We start from the raw sequence: 19503 nt of genomic DNA, 5'->3' as shown, positions 1-19503 counted from the left end.
ATAGTTACATGAATGATGTATGATATGAATGATGCCCTAATATATATGTTGTGATTTTTGTAGTATATTTTAATACCCCTCTTTATTTAGCCAAAATTGTTGGTATTCTTTAGTAACAAATTGCTCAAAATAATATGGTTCATATCCTAACCCAGACACTATATATTTCAGTTTTTGTTAGACCTGTAATATTTAAAATAAAAGCATTGATAACTTGCTTTTAACCTTAATGAGATTAACATTACAAATGACAATGTGTGTTCACTGGCTTTTATAAACCAAATGATATTGAAATATATATCTTACACACTTACCATGAAAATTATGAATGTATATGAAGGCTCTAGCTCTAAAAATTAGGTGCCAGTATATCTCAGTAAATTATCATTAGCTCTTAGTACTAGAAACTAAGTTAAGATGAATTAAATTCAATTAAAAATTGCAGTGACCCACAATTAAAGATTTTCAAGTTCATCAGTAATGCCATCGTCACCTAAATAAAGGAAAAAGATATCTGCTAAGAAGGTTAGAGAGTGAAATGCCTAATACTGCTTTGGAACTTAGCATGCCATGTGACAGGGAAGTGATTTTTCATAGAAGGTTAATTGAAGAAGCTGAATTGATGGATAAGGTGGTGGTGAAAGACAATTAAATGCAGAATAAACTCTGTTTCTCAGCCCCTTGTGTATGAAATTTTATAATATCTTTTAGTTCAAGTTTAATTTGGCTCGTTGTTAAATTTTATCCTTCCAGCTTTTTAGTTTGATAATATGACATATGACAGAGAAAGGGTGAAACTCCAAAAGTAACAGAAGTTTTAAGGAGACGTCCAGTTCATTTATATGTTACAGTATTCAGTAAACATTTATCTCTTATGCATAATGGGCATATAATATTTTCCATAAATGAAAAATTGCAATGAAAATTTAAATTCACACTGTTCTCTTGGACCTTAGTCCTTGACTGATTTATGCTCACTCTGTAGATAATTTCATTCAAACCCACAACCTTAAATGCCTTTCATATCTAAGGAATCTAAAATTACATCTCCAGGTCCAACATTTGTCCTGCACTCAAGATTTGTATATTGAACTTGAATATGTAGTAGGCATCTCAATTGTAAGATACAATATAATGATGAGTACCATGAAGCAGAATAAAGCAAGGTAGGAGGTTGGGGAGCAATGCGGAGATGGGTGCTTTGGTGGAGTGGTCAGGGAAGGCCTCTCTATCTGACATCTGGTGAGAGAAAGAAAGTGGGAATATCGAAGGAAGAGTATTCCAGATGAAAATAGTAACAATTACTGCAAAACTCCTGAGGTTTGAATAAGTTTGGCATCTTTAAGGATCCATGCAAATTGCAAATTCCAGTTATGTGACTAGGGTGGAATGAGAGTTAAAAAGTTTGCATGCTTGTAGCACATTGATTTCAAGTATATAGTAAGACGTTTATACAGACCTTGTATTTTTAATTAATTAAATGTCCTTTTGAATTAATATGTTCTTTGTGTTCAGTATGGTACTTGATTTCAGAATGGATGATTTGGAGAACAGCTATTTATTTCAGTCTTGGGTAAGCGTTGAGTAGTAGTTACACTTTTATTAAAATGGCCACATGGAGCAGAATCATAAGTGAAAATTAACACTTAATATATAACCACATTTTTGTTTTATTTTGTTCTTTTGCAGAAAGTATTAATGAAGCTTAGAAAACCTAGAATTACAGCTACAATTTGGTCCTCAGGAAAAATTATTTGCACTGGAGCAACAAGGTAAATTTTACTTGAATTTTTTACTTGAATTTTTAAATTTTTCCTTCGTGGAAAGGACATTTTCCTAGACTTAAAACAAAATCATGTGTACAATTTGTTATGTTTGTCAGTATAAAATTCATTTCCTGTGTAACTGATAATCTTTTCTTTCCTTAAAACCATAGTGAAGAAGAAGCTAAATTTGGTGCCAGACGTTTAGCCCGCAGTCTGCAGAAACTAGGTTTTCAGGTAACATTTTCAAAAAACATCCAAACTACAAATATTATGGGATTTAATTTATAAAGTTAAACTTTTTAATTTGATAGACTAAAGAAATCACACAGAGGGATGCCTGGGTGGCTCAGTCAGTTAAGTGTCTGACTTTAGCTCAGGTCATGATCTCAGGGTCCTGGGATTGAGCCCTGCCTCGGGGCTCCCTGCTCAAGGGGGGCCTGCTTCTCCCTCTCCCTCTGCCACTCCCCTGTTTGTGCACGGTCTCGCTCTCCCTCTCTCTCTAATAAATAAATAAAATCTTTAAGGAAAAAAAAAAGAAATCACACAGATACTCTTCTCATGATTGGCCTTTTTCTTATTGTCCTTCAGTACAAAAATTTAGTAGCAAACTCTTACTCATGTGAGTACCTGTAAAGGATCTTGGCATTTTCACTAACCCCTTGCTCACTGAGAGACTTGTTGCCTTACAAGTGAACTGCCTTTTCAACTCTTTTAGGCTGTTCAGTTCTCACCAAAAAAATCTTGTTTTTGATCATCTCAAGAGTGGTATGTCGGGATGATGAGTAGAGAGTAGGGCCATATGTTTGAAAAGTTAAAGTGTATTTGTTTTTATAGATAGCTATCACATAAATTATAAAGAAGAAAAAAGAACTACAATGGAACTTCCACAGATCTATGCATTTAATGGCTAAGATTAAACAGTGTTCCTACGTATTACGGTTAGCGAGAACATTACTCTTATAATAGGGAATTGTGATTATTTAAAATATGCCGAACTGGGCGCCTGGGTGGCTCGGTTGGTTGGGCGACTGCCTTCGGCTCGGGTCATGATCCTGGAGTCCTGGGATCGAGTCCCACATCGCGCTCCCTGCTCGGCGGGGAGTCTGCTTCTCCCTCTGACCCTCTTCCCTCTCGTGCTCTCTATCTCTCATTCTCTCTCTCAAATAAATAAATAAAATCTTTAAAAAAATAAAATAAAATAAAATATGCCGAACTTACGTAATCTGTGCTTTAGCAATAACTACACTGTGTTGTAAGTTGAAAAGAATTCACATGACTAACTAATACCAACTATACACCAGTGTATAAGGACTCAGAAAAGGCTGCATTCTGTAAAATCAATCAGATGTATTAAAAATGACATAAATCAAAACAAAATGCACATTGTATAAAAAGGGACATTTGTAAGATTGGCTTGCTGTGTCAAAGCCGTGGTTTGGTCCACAAAAAGTACACACTGGTTGGTGCGCTCTCACATGTAAAGTGACTGTCACTGGCAGGTTTTATCAAATATAATTTTATGGAGGCATAAATTTGAGTAAAATTAGTACATATTTCGGATTTGTTACATCATTTGCAAATGATGAGTAAATGAAAGAAAGATAAAGATGAGCTGTGGTCCCCAAAGAGGTGGGTCCGGGCTGTATGGAATTTGAATGAGCAGTGTTGGAAAGTTGAGTTTCTTTCTGACCTCTTCAGTCTTCCCTGAGGTGGAAGGTGCTAGAAAGGCATGGAAGTGCTGGTGGGTAGGGGGAGGGTTGGTGCTTGAGGAAAGTGGCAATATTGAGAGTCTTGACTGATGGTGGTGCCACTTTGGGACAGTTTTGTGACTTTCATCAACTGCCTTGTGCAAGTACTCAGCTGGAGAACAGTTAATCCAGAATTGTGGGTTTACTGGGAACATTTCAAAGCATAATAAGATACAGCCATTCAAGTTATTGGTAGGAGTGGCTGAAGTTACTTTTCAGCCTTGGAGCTTCTTGTCTTAGCAAAACATTGGAAGTGTTGAAAAAATCCCAGTTAAAAACAGTTTTCTCACCTTACCCCCGCAAAAGGAAAACTGATGAGCAGTTGTTTTTTTTTTCCTGATGAGTAATTTTTTTGTTTCAAAACAATTCATTGAGTTGTACTTCTTTCCTGTAGGTAATATTTACAGATTTTAAGGTCGTTAACGTTTTGGCAGTGTGTAACATGCCATTTGAAATCCGTTTGCCAGAATTCACAAAGAACAATAGACCTCATGCCAGGTAAGTCTTTGAAGAATCAAGACAACTTACCAAATTTGTAATTACTTGTCAACCTGTAAATATTTATATTAATTGTGATTTTTTTTTTTTTTTTTGGTATAGTTACGAACCTGAACTTCATCCTGCTGTGTGCTATCGGATAAAATCTCTAAGAGCTACATTACAGATTTTTTCAACAGGAAGTATCACAGTAACAGGTATTTTATGATATTGGAACCAAGCTTATGGTCAATTATGGTTTGAATGAGGTGCCTATATCAAACTGGAAATAATGTCTCATTTGCCCCCGTTAGTCACTTCTACTCCTCAAGGGGAAACAGTCTCCTGGCTTTTAACACTGTAGTTTAGTTTTCTCTACTTTTATATACTATTTTAAAATATTATATATGCTATTTTAGATCTGTCTTCTTTCACTCATTATTATCTTAGTGTGAGATTCATCCATATTATTCCATGTAGTTGTAGATCAGTCATTCTTATTGCTGTATAGTATCCAGCATGTGAATTATACTGTCCATAAGCATTTGGGTAGTTTCCAGTTTGGACCTGTTAAGAATATTCTAGTATATATTTTCATTGTATGGTATTTCTTTAATTTATGATGTCTTGCATTTAAAATATTCAAGAAGAACCCATTTTATAAACTTCATGGAGAAGAGGTTTTATATAAGTAAAATAGGCAAATATCATTGGTACTTATCTGTCATGTCTTATGTGTATTTTGTTCTATAACTTTTGAGTCGTAAGTATTTAGAAGGGGTGGTTTCAAGCAACTAGGCATAGAGAACATTAGCACACAGGATGGCTTTAAAGGTACTGTATTTATAAATGGTACAGAAACATCACTTGGGATCCAATCTTCAGCTAAATTGAGTTCAGAAGAATTTCTTTGGTGTTCTTGAATTTTTCTTTGTATTCCTTCAGTCCTTAGAGGAAAATACACATTATTGACACCTTTAGACTCTCAACAAGTAAACCTAGTTTTGACTCATCCTGTGGGTTTTCACATCTTCCTTGGAGACTTTTAAAGCCTACTGCCAGCGTCATGCCTGAATCTTAAAGTGGAGGGATGGTGAACAGACCCATTTGTTCCCTTCTTTCAACTTTCTCTTTCTACATTTTGGAGCCCAGACTTCTGAGAAGCCCCAAAGTCTATTGATCCATAGGTCCCTACTAAGTATAGAGTTTACAGTGCATAGGTAAAATCTATATTTACTGAGTTAATAGATAGTTAAACAACATAAAAACAGGCCGAGGATAATTGGGTTAATTAGTATGCATTATATATTTACATCTGGAACATGCTATGAAATGTTAACAATTCAGTGAACAGATACTGAGTGGTTCCCATAGGCAAAGCACTGTCCTGTGTGGGGGAGGGGAGGGTAATCAGGAAGGAGCAGACCCAGATGACACGTGGTCAGTACCTTCAGAGTTCACAGTGGGTACAATATGTACGTTTTCAGCATCTTTCAAAAGAATTAAGAATTTTGAAAAGTTTTATGAAAATATTTTCATCATTTCTTTTTATGTTTCTTTTTAGCTATTTAAATGGAGATTACATTTTTAAAAAGTTATTCCACGCATTATATGGATTAATTCACATATACTGTCACCCCCTTCCCGCATGTGTGTTTCCCTATTTACTGAGTAAGCTGTGAGGATGAATGGCCAGATTAATATTAAACATGTGGCAGGTAGTGAGTACTAGTAAATCTGTGAGGGGTTTTTAGACCACTTAGTTAATAACCGCTCTCCAGTTTCCCAGTACTTTGGAAGCAGCTTTGTTTTACTTTACTGGGTTCCTCAGTACTCCTATGAGCATCAGTGGTAGCCTAACCAAAAGCCAGGTTACAGTGACCAAAAGGATAGTGACCAAAATGTCTAGTCCCGTTTATCATTTCTTCCTTTAATCAGCATCTAACAGCGCTGTTAGATGTGATTTTTATATAAACTGTCTTCACACTGCCCTAAACCAAGGTGAATAATAGCATTTTGTGTTTCACATTTCCTTGAATTGTTCAGAAAAAATTTTACTCTCTTGGTTTTATTATGACTGTATAATTATGTAAAGTGTAGATCTTTTTTTTAAACAATTAATCTGATAGTCTAAACCATGTGAATGTTTTCAATGCTGGGAAATGCACGTTCCTAGCGCTCGTCTCATGAGGCCTTTCTCCGTTGTGCTTGTTACAGGGCCCAACGTAAAGGCTGTTGCTACCGCTGTGGAACAGATTTACCCATTTGTGTTTGAAAGCAGGAAAGAAATTTTATAATTCATCACGTAATTGGTTAGAATCCCTAACTGAGCACCTTTTAAAACCTGCTGCACATTGGACTCAAAACAAAAGGAAAACTGGACCAACATTAATTGAGGAAATAGACTCTTTTATTCATTCACGGCTACAGTGTAAGCTCCAGGCCCTTTGGATTTTATTTCAAACCTTGCTGTAATATAAAAAGGAAGTTTACAAGACATGACATTGCTGCTTTTACAAAAGGACATTCTATTTATTTTCGCAGTAATTCTCATGTCCCCGTAAGCAGAGCTGTCACAGTGTGCACTACCTTAAATTGTTTCATTATTGTCATTATTTCTTCCCAGTTTGAGCTAATGTGTTTTATTTGTGAATAGTCTTTTACATTTTTGTATGCTGAATATGGGCACCAAAGAACCTGTAAAAGTTATCTTTTTCAATTGAATGTGCACAAATAAAAGTTTGGAAAAGATCTCTCTTCATATCCATTCTGTAACTTTTATTCCCCATTTTCTATTTTAACAAAAATTGTATTCATAATTCTTTTTTCTTTTTAATCTATGCAAGCTTAGACTTTTGCTAAAGTGTGTTGGCTTCTTTTTGAAGTGTATTTTGTAAATATATATGCCACATGTGTATAGTATCTTTTACTGCTCTGTTACCAAATATTAAATAGGAATTTTTTTCTTGCAGATTAGAAATAAAAGTATGTATATAAACTCTAGGGAGCAAACCGGAGTAGAACTTTATAGATTAAGCATAATGTTTTATGTTGCTAATTTAATATGATAGAAAATGTTAAATATCTTTTACAAGTTACGAAGTAGTTTTAAAAAGCGAAACCTCTTACCTACAAGATGGATAGGAGAAAGAAGCTGTGATGGGTTGTACCTCATATGGACTTTTGTTGTTCTGGTAAGACTCACCTCTAGTTGTAGGAAAGTAGTAATCTTAGGTTGGTGCTGAAGGCTCTACTAAGAGTCTTGTCAGAAGTTGATACATTGTGCTGTTTTAACAAGAAGTGCCCACAAGCTGCCTCTGTGCCACAGTATAATTATAATATAGTTCAACTTGAACTTGAAAGCCATTTTGCAAGATACGTCTTTCCCCTTGCTGTGTCTTATTTAATGGAGCTGAAGAGTGACTATTCAGTATTTGGGATTGCTCCTCTTACAAGGTTACAATAAATATGCATTTGTGAAACATTAGCCCTTCCGGCTCACCCAAGAGCCCTGGGGGTAGTGCACGATCAGGCTGCACCTGTGTCTACCACTTGGGATTAGGAGGTTAGAACCAACAGTAATTTCACTTAGAAATAAAGCTGAGTGGAGAGTCCAATTAGCTTCCTAGTAGTAACTTAATAGAGACAATATTCCAACACAATCTTCCACTAAAACCTGAATTTTCAAAATGTTTTGAAAGTTTCATGAAAAATTGCAATGTCTTGTCCTCCGTGTTCTAGTTCATTTTCCTTACCATATTTATAAAGTCTTCCAAACCTAGCTTACATACTGCACTGAACAACATACATTATTTTATATATATTTTTATCTTCTTTTCTCTCGATGCCTTCCCCTACTGTGCCTCTCACTCTTAAATCGGGGGGCAAAGGCTAGCTTTTATATTTTCTTTCTTGTGAAAGACTTAATTTTATTTTCAAACTTCTCTTATTCTCTCTCTCTCTTTTTTTTTTCTTTTACATTGTGTTTATTTGCTTCATTTTAAGATCCAGCAGTATAGGGTAAACCTCATAAAATATAGAGGATACAATTTGGTGAAGAAGTCACAGGTTCTGTGAGACTATTTTTAAAAATTGAGATTTTTCCACTTAGCTTTAATCAACAGTAATAAGTGACCTGTTTTGTAAATGTTCACAAAAAAAAAGAAATATAGAAAAGGCGGAAAACACGATTATATGGCCAAGGTGCAGATCCAGATGTTGTAATATTTTCAGTATTCAAGTGACTTGAAAAGTAGGTAGATCAGTAGCTCATCAAAACGCTTTCTCAGAAAACAGGAAGAAAGACAATCTAACCAGTTCAGGTTTCAGGGCTGCTGTGTGAGTGTCACCTGGCAAAGTGTCATGGATAACCCACTAAACTTAATGAAGCTGGTAAGAATGAGCGTGTCTGATGTCTTCTGCTGGCTCTTCACAAGTGCTGTAAATTTTTTTATAAATAAAAACTGTGAATATATACATACAAATGATAAGTATTCCCCCTTTTTTTATTTTTGAAAATCAAAAAACTCTGGTTAGGGGTGTATTGGGTAAAAATTTGTTTGAAGACAGAATTATTTAGTTACAGACTCAGGATAATAGAAAAATACAAGCATGTTTAAGATACTGAAGTTGAAATCACTAGTGATAAACCTCCTAAGTTTATGAACAATTTCCTACCCATTTATGATGAATGGCTAAAACAAGAAATTGCTAATGTAGATATACAGTGTTTGAACTTTGAAGGAAACATGTAACAGTTTTGTTAAATATCTTACAATCTGTGATGCTTGACAAAGAAAAAAATTCGTATCGATTACCTGTCTTGATTTTTTAAAAATCAGCTCCACATATAATTCCACTGAGGATTCATAATAAATTTCTTAAACTGATCCTCTACAGAACACACTTTTCCTTCTCCTTCCAAAATAAAACAAAAAACATGCTCTAACTTGCATAGGAAATGTGCTGTGGTAGAAGATCTCAAGTCTCTCTTCCTTGTAACTTTCCCCTGCCAATCTTTATGTAATACATTTCAGAATCAGGACTTTCAGTCATTCTCCTGAGTCTCTGCTAATACAGTTTCACTATTACTTACATAGATTTATAGTCTTTCCATTTTGTTATAGGGGAATTCCTAGATCATACACCCTTATATCAAACTGGGACAGTTTGTTAGGGGCCAATAGGAAAATTCCAGTCTAAATAACAAAGGGTTTTGGCTCTTAGGATTCTCTTTTCTTCAGGCCAATCATAATGTTTTATTCTTTTTCAAGTTAGGTTGTTCATGCTTTTAAGTTTTTGTGTGTCTCCCATAGCTTATAATAGTAATTTAATGGGTCACTACTTAAGTAGATCGAGATTCTTTATTGCAGATTTTCTGTCATCATATCCAAATTGGTAAAATACCTCACCGAGTCCTAATATTCAACTGGAGAAATACAGAAGAGAGCAATTCATTGTTGTGTGGGAAAAACCCAAGTTTCTGGTACAGTTGGTGACCTCCATTTCATCCTAGAGAAGAACATGGTGAGGGAATTGTCCTGATGTCTGAATGTCACTCACTACATCTGCAGTCATCTGAAAGTCAGCATCAGTTATAGCCCGTATGCCATAACCTGAGGTAGTGACAGTCCTGAGGAGTGTAAAGAATTGCAGGAAGCTATGGATCGCTACTAAGTCATCATGAAAGCCTTCCAAGGAGAGAGTTTTATAAGCTTGACTTAATAACTCACACCTAATTGATTAGAGATTTGGATCAATAACCTAATGACCTGACTCCTTTTCTAAGGTTTTACTAACAGGTACTACTAAATAAAAATGGTCCCAGCATTTTTAAATTGTCCTTTCTAGTCGTATTTTTTAAAATGGTTGGAAAAATGTTTACTTTTCTCAACTATTGCAGAATTGTTTCTTTTAATATTTTATACATAAAATTCATTAAAGGGCATTACACTGTAGTTCATAATTCATAAAAGCAGCTGCATAATCTTTGTACCTGTTGAACTATAGTTAGGAATTATCACTGAAATCCTAGCCAGGATCCTCTCCTAATCTAGAACATAGGTGCAATTACCCACGTTGTGTCCTGGTTCTGTTTTACAGAAGGCCCAGTGCAAGTACTGTTGTAGTGGGCAAAAAACCATAAGCTTGTGTTCAGGCCACTTCGGTGTCTGAATCATAAAGCTGCAGCCAGCCTCTGTACATACATACCTTAAGGCAAAAGTTGATCGCATTACTAGTTCATAGTTTTTCAAAGGTTGCTCTGTGAAAAAGGTGCAAAGTACTGAACCAGCCAGTATGTGTTTCACCTGGTATCCTACGCAGCGTAAGAAAGGGATCATGGGATCTTGTACCTCATTTACCTTTCGAGAGGTGAAGGTTAAGGGTGGTCTTTATAATTTCAGGGTGTCTCTAAAACTAGCTCAGCAACACTAAGGAGAAAACATGGGAGTGGCCAATATGTATTGGTACAAAGACACCCTTAGAATTGTTCTACTTTATCAACATTTCTAAGGTTTGAGGCCATTAGGTCTCTGGAGAAAGCTGCCTTGGTTGTCCCCTACCACACAGCTTTTTACACTCCAAGAGCTGCTCTTGGGGTTTTCTTTTTTGAAGCGGTTTTGGCACTAATTCCTCTTGATGATGACTCATAAAACAAATGTTGTTTTTCACATAGTTCCTGAAAGAGAAAGAAGCACTAATGAAAATGTCACCCTTAGTTTATAGTACTTGGAAAAAAAACAAAAAAGGTACAGGCTATTATTTTTTTAAATCACCCTGGGGCTTTAATGTTTTAACTAAGCCAAAAAGACATTTTTATTGCAAAGCCTGATGTATCATGAAATTCAGTATACCACCAAACTTTGGTCATTCTCACGCAAAGGGTAAGGTGGGGAGGGTGACTTCCCAGAAAAATCAAGGCATTCCTACCTGCAGAGTCCAAGGACAGAACTAATGGAGATAATGTCCCAGATCCTATTTTATTTTTCTCCTCTTCTCAAACTCTACCAGTATGCCTATATTTATGTCTGTGTAGTCTGCCTTCTGCATTACCCGCTTGCTCCTGCATTAATAAATTCTATGGATTGGGCGCCTGGGTGGCTCAGTCGTTAAGCGTCTGCCTTCGGCTCAGGTCATGATCCCAGGGTCCTGGGATCGAGCCCATCGGGCTCCCTGCTCCGCGGGAAGCCTGCTTCTCCCTCTCCCACTCCCCCTGCTTGTGTTCCTGCTCCCGCTGTCTCTCTCTCTCTCTGTCAAATAAATAAATAAAATCTTTAAAAAAATAAAAATAAAAAAGTCTATGGATTATTTCCATCAGCATAAAAATATGCCCTAGTATTTTATGTTTTTTAAAAACAAAGTAAGGCCACCTTTGAACCTCTTTCAAAGATCTTTTCCTGTCATTTAATCAGTTACTTGAGTATAGACTTCTGCTTTCAAGGACGTTACCTTTTAATAAAGGAGACAAGTGTATAAGCATATAATTTCAAGTATTAAAAGTGCTATTGAGAAAAATGGAGAGGAAAGAAGAATGAAAACAGTCGGGTGGGAGGTGACTATATCACACTGCTGGCACCACTCTAAAGAGGTGACATTTGATCAGAAACTGATAAGGAGGAAACCCTGTGAAGAACTGGAAGCACTGTTTCCAGAAAAGTCAGAGCATGGCTAATACATGAACGACGAGATGAGCTTAGATTTGTGTAATTTGAACCACAGGGTGTTGAGCTGAGGAATGACATCTTAAAAAGATCAACTGCTGTATCGAGGATAGACTGGAGGGTGCAGGGGCTGGAAGACCAGTGTAGAGGTTAGTCTAGTCCAAGGAAAAGATGGTGGTTGCGACTAAGCATGGCACTAGTTGAAAGGGTCAGGTTCATGGTATGTTTTCTTAACAGATTTAACAAGATTTAGTACAGATGTGAGGTGTAGGGATTATCATGGATGAATCCTAAGCATCTGGCCTGAGAAGCCCCTCCCCACAACCCCCAGGCAGAAGGTTTCCGGAGGAATGTGTGTACATTTGGGTGAGTGGGACTGAGAATTAAGAATTCTGTGTAGGTCATGTTAAGCGAGAGATGCCTATTAGACATTCCAACCAAAGATGTTAAGTAAGCACGTTTGGAAATTTGGAAGTCAGGTAAAAGGTCAAACCCTGGAGATATACATTTGGGAGTCCTCATTTTATGGCTTATAATGCCTTTGGGATAGATCTTAAGAAGTGAATATAGATACAGATCTAAGGATTGAGCCCTGGCACTACTGTATTTAAAGGTGTAGAGGAGGGGAAGGAAGAAGCAAAGGAGACCAAGGAGTGACTAATGAGAAAGGAGGAAAAGCAGGGAAGTGTGATATTCCAGAAGACAAAGGAAAATAAGTGTTTCCTAATGATCATCTCAAAATGAATATATCTAAAACACCTCTCCATCCCTGAAACCTAGTTCTCTCTCTGGCTGCCCTATCTTACCATCCATGCAATTTCTCAGGCTAAAAATTTAAGTGTCATCCTAACTCCTTCATTGCCTTACTCTTATATCCAATTCATTCATTCATTGAATAACTTTATCTGAGATCAGTAAGCCAGTGAGGCTGATAGAGAAGTGGTCTAAGAACTAAACCTTAGGGCACAAAAACTTTAAAATAGTGGGAAGATAAGATGGAACCAGCAGAGGGTGCTGAAGGAGTGACTGGCAGGAGACAACCAGGAGGTGGTTCCCCGAAGGCAGAGCAACAAGTATTTCAGGAAGGAGGTCATGCTCACCTCAGTCCAATTCTGGGGATGATCACCACGCTAGCCATTAAGATGAGGAATGAGACTGACCACTGGGTTTAGCAATGTAGAGGTCACTGGGATGTTAGAGCAATTTCACTAGGGTTATAGCCATAAAAGTCGCATTGGAGCAGGTTCATGAGAGAATGGAGAAAGTAATTGATGACAGTGCATATTCCAGAATTTTGCTATAAATGGTAGCAGAGAAACAGCACAAGCTAAAGAGGAAAATGGAGTCAAGACCATTTCCTTTTTTTTTTAAGACGGTTGGGGGGGGGGCGGAATCACACGACTCCCATGCTGGTGAGAAGTCGAGATCCAGTAGAGAGGTAAAATGTGCATGATGCCGAGCTGAGCAGAGAAAACTGTTGGAGAATGTCCTGGAAAAGGGATGGGGAAGAGCATGAAGTGGCCTCACATAGGAATGATGGAACTAACAGAACCCAGAAGGATGATGGTGTAGTTAGATACAAACACTAATGTGTGGGTTGGTGTGTAAGGTTATGGAAGTTCCCTTCTGATTGTGTCTGCTTCCTCGGTGAAGTCAGAGACAAGGTCATCAGTGGGAGTGAACAGGGCTGAGGTGGGGAGGTTTCCAGAGAGAGAAGGTGGAATGGAGCAGTCGTCTAGGAGACAAGCAGTTAATAGGTCTGGGACATATGTGACTGCCAGGCAGCACTGAAGGCCACTTGAGGTCAACGATCATGATTTTTTTTATTTATTTGAGACGAGAGAGAGAGAGAGAGAGAGAGAGAGAGAGAGCGAGCATGCACAAATGGGGGGAGGGGCAGAGGAAGAGGGAGAAGCAGACTCCCTGCTGAGCAGGACCCTGGGATCATGACCTGAGCCGAAGGCAGATGCTTAACCGACTGAGCCAGCCAGGCGACCCCAAGGATCATGATTTAAAGTGAGAAAAACCCAACACTGCGCTTATGTGCCTTCTCAGCCATGTTCAGCTGTGTGACTGCAGAGGCTCACTTGGCACACCTCAAAATGTAAATCAGCTCACGTCACTCCCTGCTAAAATATTTTAGTAGCTTCCCATTGCACTTAAAATGAAATCCAAGGGGCACCTGGGTGGCTCAGTCAATTAAGGTTAAGCATCCACTTTCCACTCAGGTCATGATCCAGCCTGCCTGCTCAGGGAGTTGTCTGCTTCTCCGTCTGCCCTCCCTTTGCTACGCCCCCACACCCTGCTAGTGCTCTCTCTCTCAAATAAATAAGTAAAAATCTTAAAAAAAAAAAAAAAAGAAATCCAAACTTGCTGGCCTGCAGGGCTCTGCACGCTAGTCTCTACCAACTTTCTAACTAAATCTCACAGATTTCAGCCTCCTGGCCTTCTTGCTGTTCCTGGAACAGGTCAAGTGTGTTTCGGATTAGCCTTTGTGCTAGCTGTTCTCTCTGCTCCAATTCTCCTTTGCCCTCTTTGTTGGCTCCTTATTGTCACCCAGATTTTATCCTAAGTGTTACCTCTCAGAATAACCTTCTCAGATCACCTGATCAAAAGTAGCCTCATAATCACTCCCTATCTTATCGGCATGTTTTAATTCTCGGGGCATTTTTGCTCGCTGAGTAATGTGGCTGTAGCACCTTGAACAGTGAGTGCCTGGCACATACTAGATGCTCAGTAAATATTTCTTGAACAAGTGAGTTTGGATGAAGGAAGGAAGGAATGACCACATACACTAAATTACTAGAAGTAAAAACTAACCTAAGTCTCAGAACTAAAATATTTCCAAAAATGTCAGTTTGTTCATAAACTAAGAAAAAGCATCAAAGTCACAGCTGAAATAGCAAATATGGCCAACATCCCATTTTGAATTTGTCGCTGGCAGGGCAGAAGTTCAAAATAAAATCCTTTCAAATTACATTATTGCTGAAATCTTTTCTGACCTCTCAGCTGAGTCACTGTTTATTTTATAAGAAACTTAACAACCTTGGAAGAAGGCTGTTTTCTCGGGCTTGCAGAAATGGAAGTAAAAAAACCGAATGCCAAATATGAGAAAGGAAAATGTTAAGCTACATGTAATATCACCTTAGAAGTTAATTTCACATTAGAAATCGTTTCCTTTCTTCCTCCTTAGAAAGTCACTGGGATATGCAAGTCAGGACTCTCTCTTCCCCTGGTGACAAAATTGGACTCACTCTTTTCATTAACTCCTAAATTTGTGAAGACTCCCTTAACACAATCTCTGAGCTCACTTCAGCTTCTGGGTCCCAGCAAGCTCCCTTGGGCTTTCTGCAGGCCCCGCATGTACTTAGCTAGTTGGATAACTTCTCAATACCATTAGTATTTTATCTTCCTTTTTATTTTTGTCTCTGACATTTCCCTCCAGGGAACCTTGTTTAACATACCTATTCCATACATACTTTAGCCAGCTAACACGATTCAGGCTACTTACATTTCCACTTTAAAAGCCTTTGGGGGCGCCTGGGTGGCTCAGTGGTTAAGCGTCTGCCTTTGGCTCAGGTCATGGTCCCAGGGTCCTGGGATCGAGCCCCGCATCGGGCTCCCTGCTCCACGGGAAGCCTGCTTCTCCCTCCCCCACTGCATCGGGCTCCCGGCTCCATAGGGAGCCTGCTTGTGCTCACTCGCTCTCTCAAATAAATAAATAAAATCTAATATATATATACATATATATATACACATATATATCCTATAGTACTACAGAAATAGGAGTCAACCAATTTTCCGAAAACAACTGTTTCCTCTCTGCCTCACAACACACACCTTAGTAGGTACCTTCACTACTGCTGGGAGTTTCACCTGCAGGATTATTCTGCGCCCTCATCTTTTATAATTCTCTGCATCAGACCTTGTATCTGCTCTTGTTCTTCAACACCCATCACCTGTCTAGGGTTGCCAGTATTTAGGCTTTTGGGTTTCCCTTACTTTCCAGTTTACGACTACAGGTTTGGATTTAAATTTGAATAACTGCATGACTCAAAAGTAACAGAAATGTGATTCCTTCAAAAACATTTCATAATTCAAAGTTACTAATTTAGACAGATTCTTTCCCCACCCCATTTCTGAATGAGTAAGTTTTGTTGCGTTTTAGATAGCCAAATCATAGGTTGCTAGGGAAGGTCTTATTCCGGGGCTCTACTAGATAGAAAGGTTGGCTTTTCTTAAGTTTTGTCCTCAAAGTTTTACTTGGTTTGCAATTTGATACATTCTGACAGCCCCATTTGAAAGATAGACCTAAAAGTTTCTTAACCTTAATTCCGAAACATTCATTCCAGTTTCAAGTTAGACTTTTTAAAAAAGAATGTGATCAGGGGTGATAACAGAGTAGGTTGTTCTTTTCGTTCAGCTCATTCATAATTGCTTTCTCCCTGCCTCAACTTTGTAGTTAGTGTTGTTCACAAGAATTTTAACAACCCTTTGTTTTTAAAGGAATTTCACTCCCCCAGCTAATAAACAGGTAGTTAAAAAGTGCATGTGCACAAGGAGGACCTACCATAAGGCCAATGACACTGTAGCCTGGGGCCCCTCACTTCACAGGCTCTTCCAAGACCCACGCAGTCACATCTAATTTTGTATTCATAATTTGCGGGGTTTTTTTCTTAAACAGGGCCTTCAAAAGCTTAGGCTCCACAAAATGTGGATCTGCCCTGGCTTACATAGGCACTTACTACTCACTGATGTGCTGAGGACCAGCTTCCAAAGTACACTGGTCTTTTCTCCCTTCCACTCACATGTCCTATAGGCACCTCACAGTCAGTATGCGCAACCTGAACTCGGTGTGGTCCCTGAGCCCCCACCAGACTCTGGCCTCCCAAGCCTGCTCTTCCTCCTCCTCATCTTACTTCAGTGGCTGTCCCCATTGTATATGGGGTCAGTTATCTAGGCTCGGGGAAGATCCCAATTTTCTCTTTTTCCTCAACTGTCTTTTCCAATCCAGCTCTGAGTCTTTGCATTCCATTTCTGAATGCCATTCAGCTCCATAGTTTTCTATCCAGTTTCTTCAGCAAACTCCCTCTGGTCTCCCTCATTCAGCAGCCCCCCTTCCAATCTCTGTATTTTGCCAGAGTCCTCCTTTAAAAATTGGGTAACTCTCCCCCCCCCGCCCTGTTGTTTTAAACGTACCCCACTGCCTTCAGCATAAAACCCGAACTCTTTACGAAGACGGACGAGACCCTTCCCGACTGCTCTCTACCCTGCACTCTGGACTCATCTCTCGATCCCCAACCCAGAACCCGTCTTCTTCCGACCCCACCAGTGAGTATACTGGCCTCTGCGTGTGATTCTCCTCCGACACCCACATATTCCTCTTTGCCCAGATCATTCCTTCAGGATTCTGCTTTGGTATTATCTCTTTCAGGAAGATTTTATAAATGACATCCTCCAATATATGTGATTTTCCTCTGTGCTTGCCAACAACGGTAAATATTTGCAGTGGTCTGTTTTCTTGCCTGCCTCCTGAAGGAAAGAGGCTAGTGACTCCTCGTCACCTACAGCCTCAGTTCTTTCCTAGCACAGTGCCTGGTGCCTAGTAGATGGTCAAAAAAGAGTTGAATAGATAACATCTGAAGTGGTGGGGAAGGGAGTGGTGTGGAAAAGCCAGAATATCTCACTTACCTGCACACATATCTCTTCCTCCGCCCCTTGCAAAGGCTGTATTAGACTGTAGATTAACTCACATCCTATGACCCACGGATCAAAGCGTGTTGTGCTTTACACCATTATCCATGATCTAATGCCCCCCCACACACAATGAATTCAGCATTGGCCTCATTCACAAGTTATCAAACTGTGCACTGAATACTTTTTGATCATCTGCTAGGAATCAATATTAAGCTAGACACTGTATAGAGAGGTTCCATAGGAAGGATAATGGGCAGAGACCATTCCTGGAAACCAAAATGTTATAACTTAGTTAAGGAGGTGAAACCACTAGAGTCTCAGCTAAGGCAGTAGAGAAGAAAATGGGACTAGAAAATATTAAAAATCCAGGAGAAAGGAATGCTCTCCAGGGCTAAGTTTATGCAGGACTTCACAGATGAGGATTTGCATTGTCTTTTAAGGTATAAGGATGTTGGGCTAAATCGTCAATGGTAATTAGAATGTAGGAATAGAAGGAAAGATAAAGAGATAAGTGCCTGTGAGGTAGGAGGGATTCTAGGAAAGAAAATTGTTTCACGGGAGCTAAAAGAGAATTTCAAGAAAGAGTAGGGGTAGTAGATTAAACGTCACTAAAAAAAAAAATTGTGTCCTTCATTCCATCAAGAGAGTCAGTCAATTTCTATACCCCTTGATACTGGGCTGGCTTTGGGACTTGTAGGGTATTGGAAAGTAATGGAGGTACTGCAGTGTGACTTTTAGAACATACACTTCACAGGGCCTTATAGCTCCGGCTTCCACAGCCTTGGAAAGTTGCCCAGAGTCTGCCATGTGAGGAAGCCATGTTAGCCTGCTGGAGGCTGAGACCCCGTGGAGAACAAGAGAAATGCCCCACCGAGTCAGTACCCACTGTCATCCACGCGGGTGAGGCTCTCTTACACCGGCCAGACTGACTGAGCCTCCTGCTGATTTAGACACATGAGGGCACCCAGGCAGAATGAGCAGGAGCACCACCCAGGCAAACCAAAGCATCCTGGGAAATGGGACGTCGTGTATTTTAAACGACGATGTATGGGGATGGTGTGTCACACCTAAATAGGCAACTGATGGGAAACACGTGATAGGGCAGAATGAGAAATGAAGACTGGACAGTAGATTTGGAAGTCTTTCGTGTCCTGGCATCTTAGTCCTGGAAAAGGCCCTGATCTGAATGAAGTCTCCAGATGAATGCATGGAGTTACCAAGGTCTTAGTTATTTGACTTAGTTATTTGACTCGTGTATCGGTAATTAATAGTCTTGTTCAGATTCTGTGCTTTCCGAGAAACCAAGTCAGTTGGCTTCAACTTGCATAGAGCCAGGCAATGTGCTGATCAGGTCAAGGGTCCAGTCACCTTCCTGACAATTATACTTCCTCATAAATTAATAACTTTCATTTTCATTGTATTTTTAAAAAAACAGGGCCTTATCTATATTAAAAATTAACCCTACAATTTGATATTTAACTCACAGTTTGAATTAAGAGGAAAGTCTTTCTGCTTGCTAAAGTGAAATATTTAAAAAATGCAAACCACTTCTAAGTGTATAAAATAAAGTGGAAGTTTTCCAAATCCTACTATAAATAAATATGTCCACATACAGCGACCAGCAAATCACCTCACAGGTTTATTCTTCCTTCAGATAAATGCCAAAGAATCACTGCGCCCATAGTTCCTGTAGCAATCATTTCTCTCTGGCCCACTGAAAGTGTTTATAGAAGAAATTCACAAACTGTAAATAAGGAGCGCCCTCCCATTAAAATGCAAGAACAAGTACCCTACATGTTCAAGTATAATGATTTAATCTTAGGAAGAAGAACAAATTCCGCTTCATTCCAGGCCCCTGGGCATCACCTCCTTCCCTACAGTTCATCAGCACGTAGAGCTCTGAGTTCTGTTACCAAAAGGAAAGAGTTTTCTACAGCCCACGTCAAAATTAGGCTGCTTAAACAATCTCTCTGTGAAATGTGTTTAACCAGCTCTCTAGCTGCTATCCACAGGAGAAACTCTTTATCTTTCTGAAACTCATTTTGATTGTGCCATATTTGGAATAATTGCAGTCATTTAAACCCAAGGGTGTTCCTGATCATCTGAGCCTTCATAGGTGGTTAGGGCTTAAGGACGACCTACACGGTGAGAGAG

The 19503-nt window shown here is 38.9% G+C and overlaps 2 protein-coding genes across 6 annotated transcripts in view; one reads left to right on the top strand and one right to left on the bottom strand.

The window, feature by feature from the left end:
- Positions 1-6742, top strand: part of TBPL1 (TATA-box binding protein like 1) — a 35222-nt gene extending 28480 nt beyond the window's left edge. For all 3 annotated transcript variants that reach the window (XM_027601912.1, XM_027601913.1, XM_027601911.2), the window contains exons 3-7: positions 1690-1772; positions 1937-2000; positions 3909-4012; positions 4115-4209; positions 6209-6742. In XM_027601912.1, coding sequence (XP_027457713.1) covers positions 1690-1772; positions 1937-2000; positions 3909-4012; positions 4115-4209; positions 6209-6288 — 426 coding nt within the window. In that variant the 3' untranslated portion in view covers positions 6289-6742. The remainder of the gene's footprint in view (positions 1-1689; positions 1773-1936; positions 2001-3908; positions 4013-4114; positions 4210-6208) is intronic.
- A 145-nt stretch (positions 6743-6887) lies between these two features.
- Positions 6888-19503, bottom strand: part of SLC2A12 (solute carrier family 2 member 12) — a 55845-nt gene continuing 43229 nt past the window's right edge. For all 3 annotated transcript variants that reach the window (XM_027601907.2, XM_027601909.2, XM_027601908.1), the window contains one exon: positions 6888-10670. In XM_027601907.2, the coding sequence (XP_027457708.1) occupies positions 10517-10670 (154 nt within the window). In that variant the 3' untranslated portion in view covers positions 6888-10516. The remainder of the gene's footprint in view (positions 10671-19503) is intronic.

Source organism: Zalophus californianus, chromosome 7 (genome assembly GCF_009762305.2).
Source record: "Zalophus californianus isolate mZalCal1 chromosome 7, mZalCal1.pri.v2, whole genome shotgun sequence".
Taxonomy (NCBI): Eukaryota; Metazoa; Chordata; class Mammalia; order Carnivora; family Otariidae; genus Zalophus; species Zalophus californianus.
The sequence above is the reverse complement of the archived record's forward strand: the minus strand, read 5'-3'. Positions and strand labels throughout refer to the sequence as shown.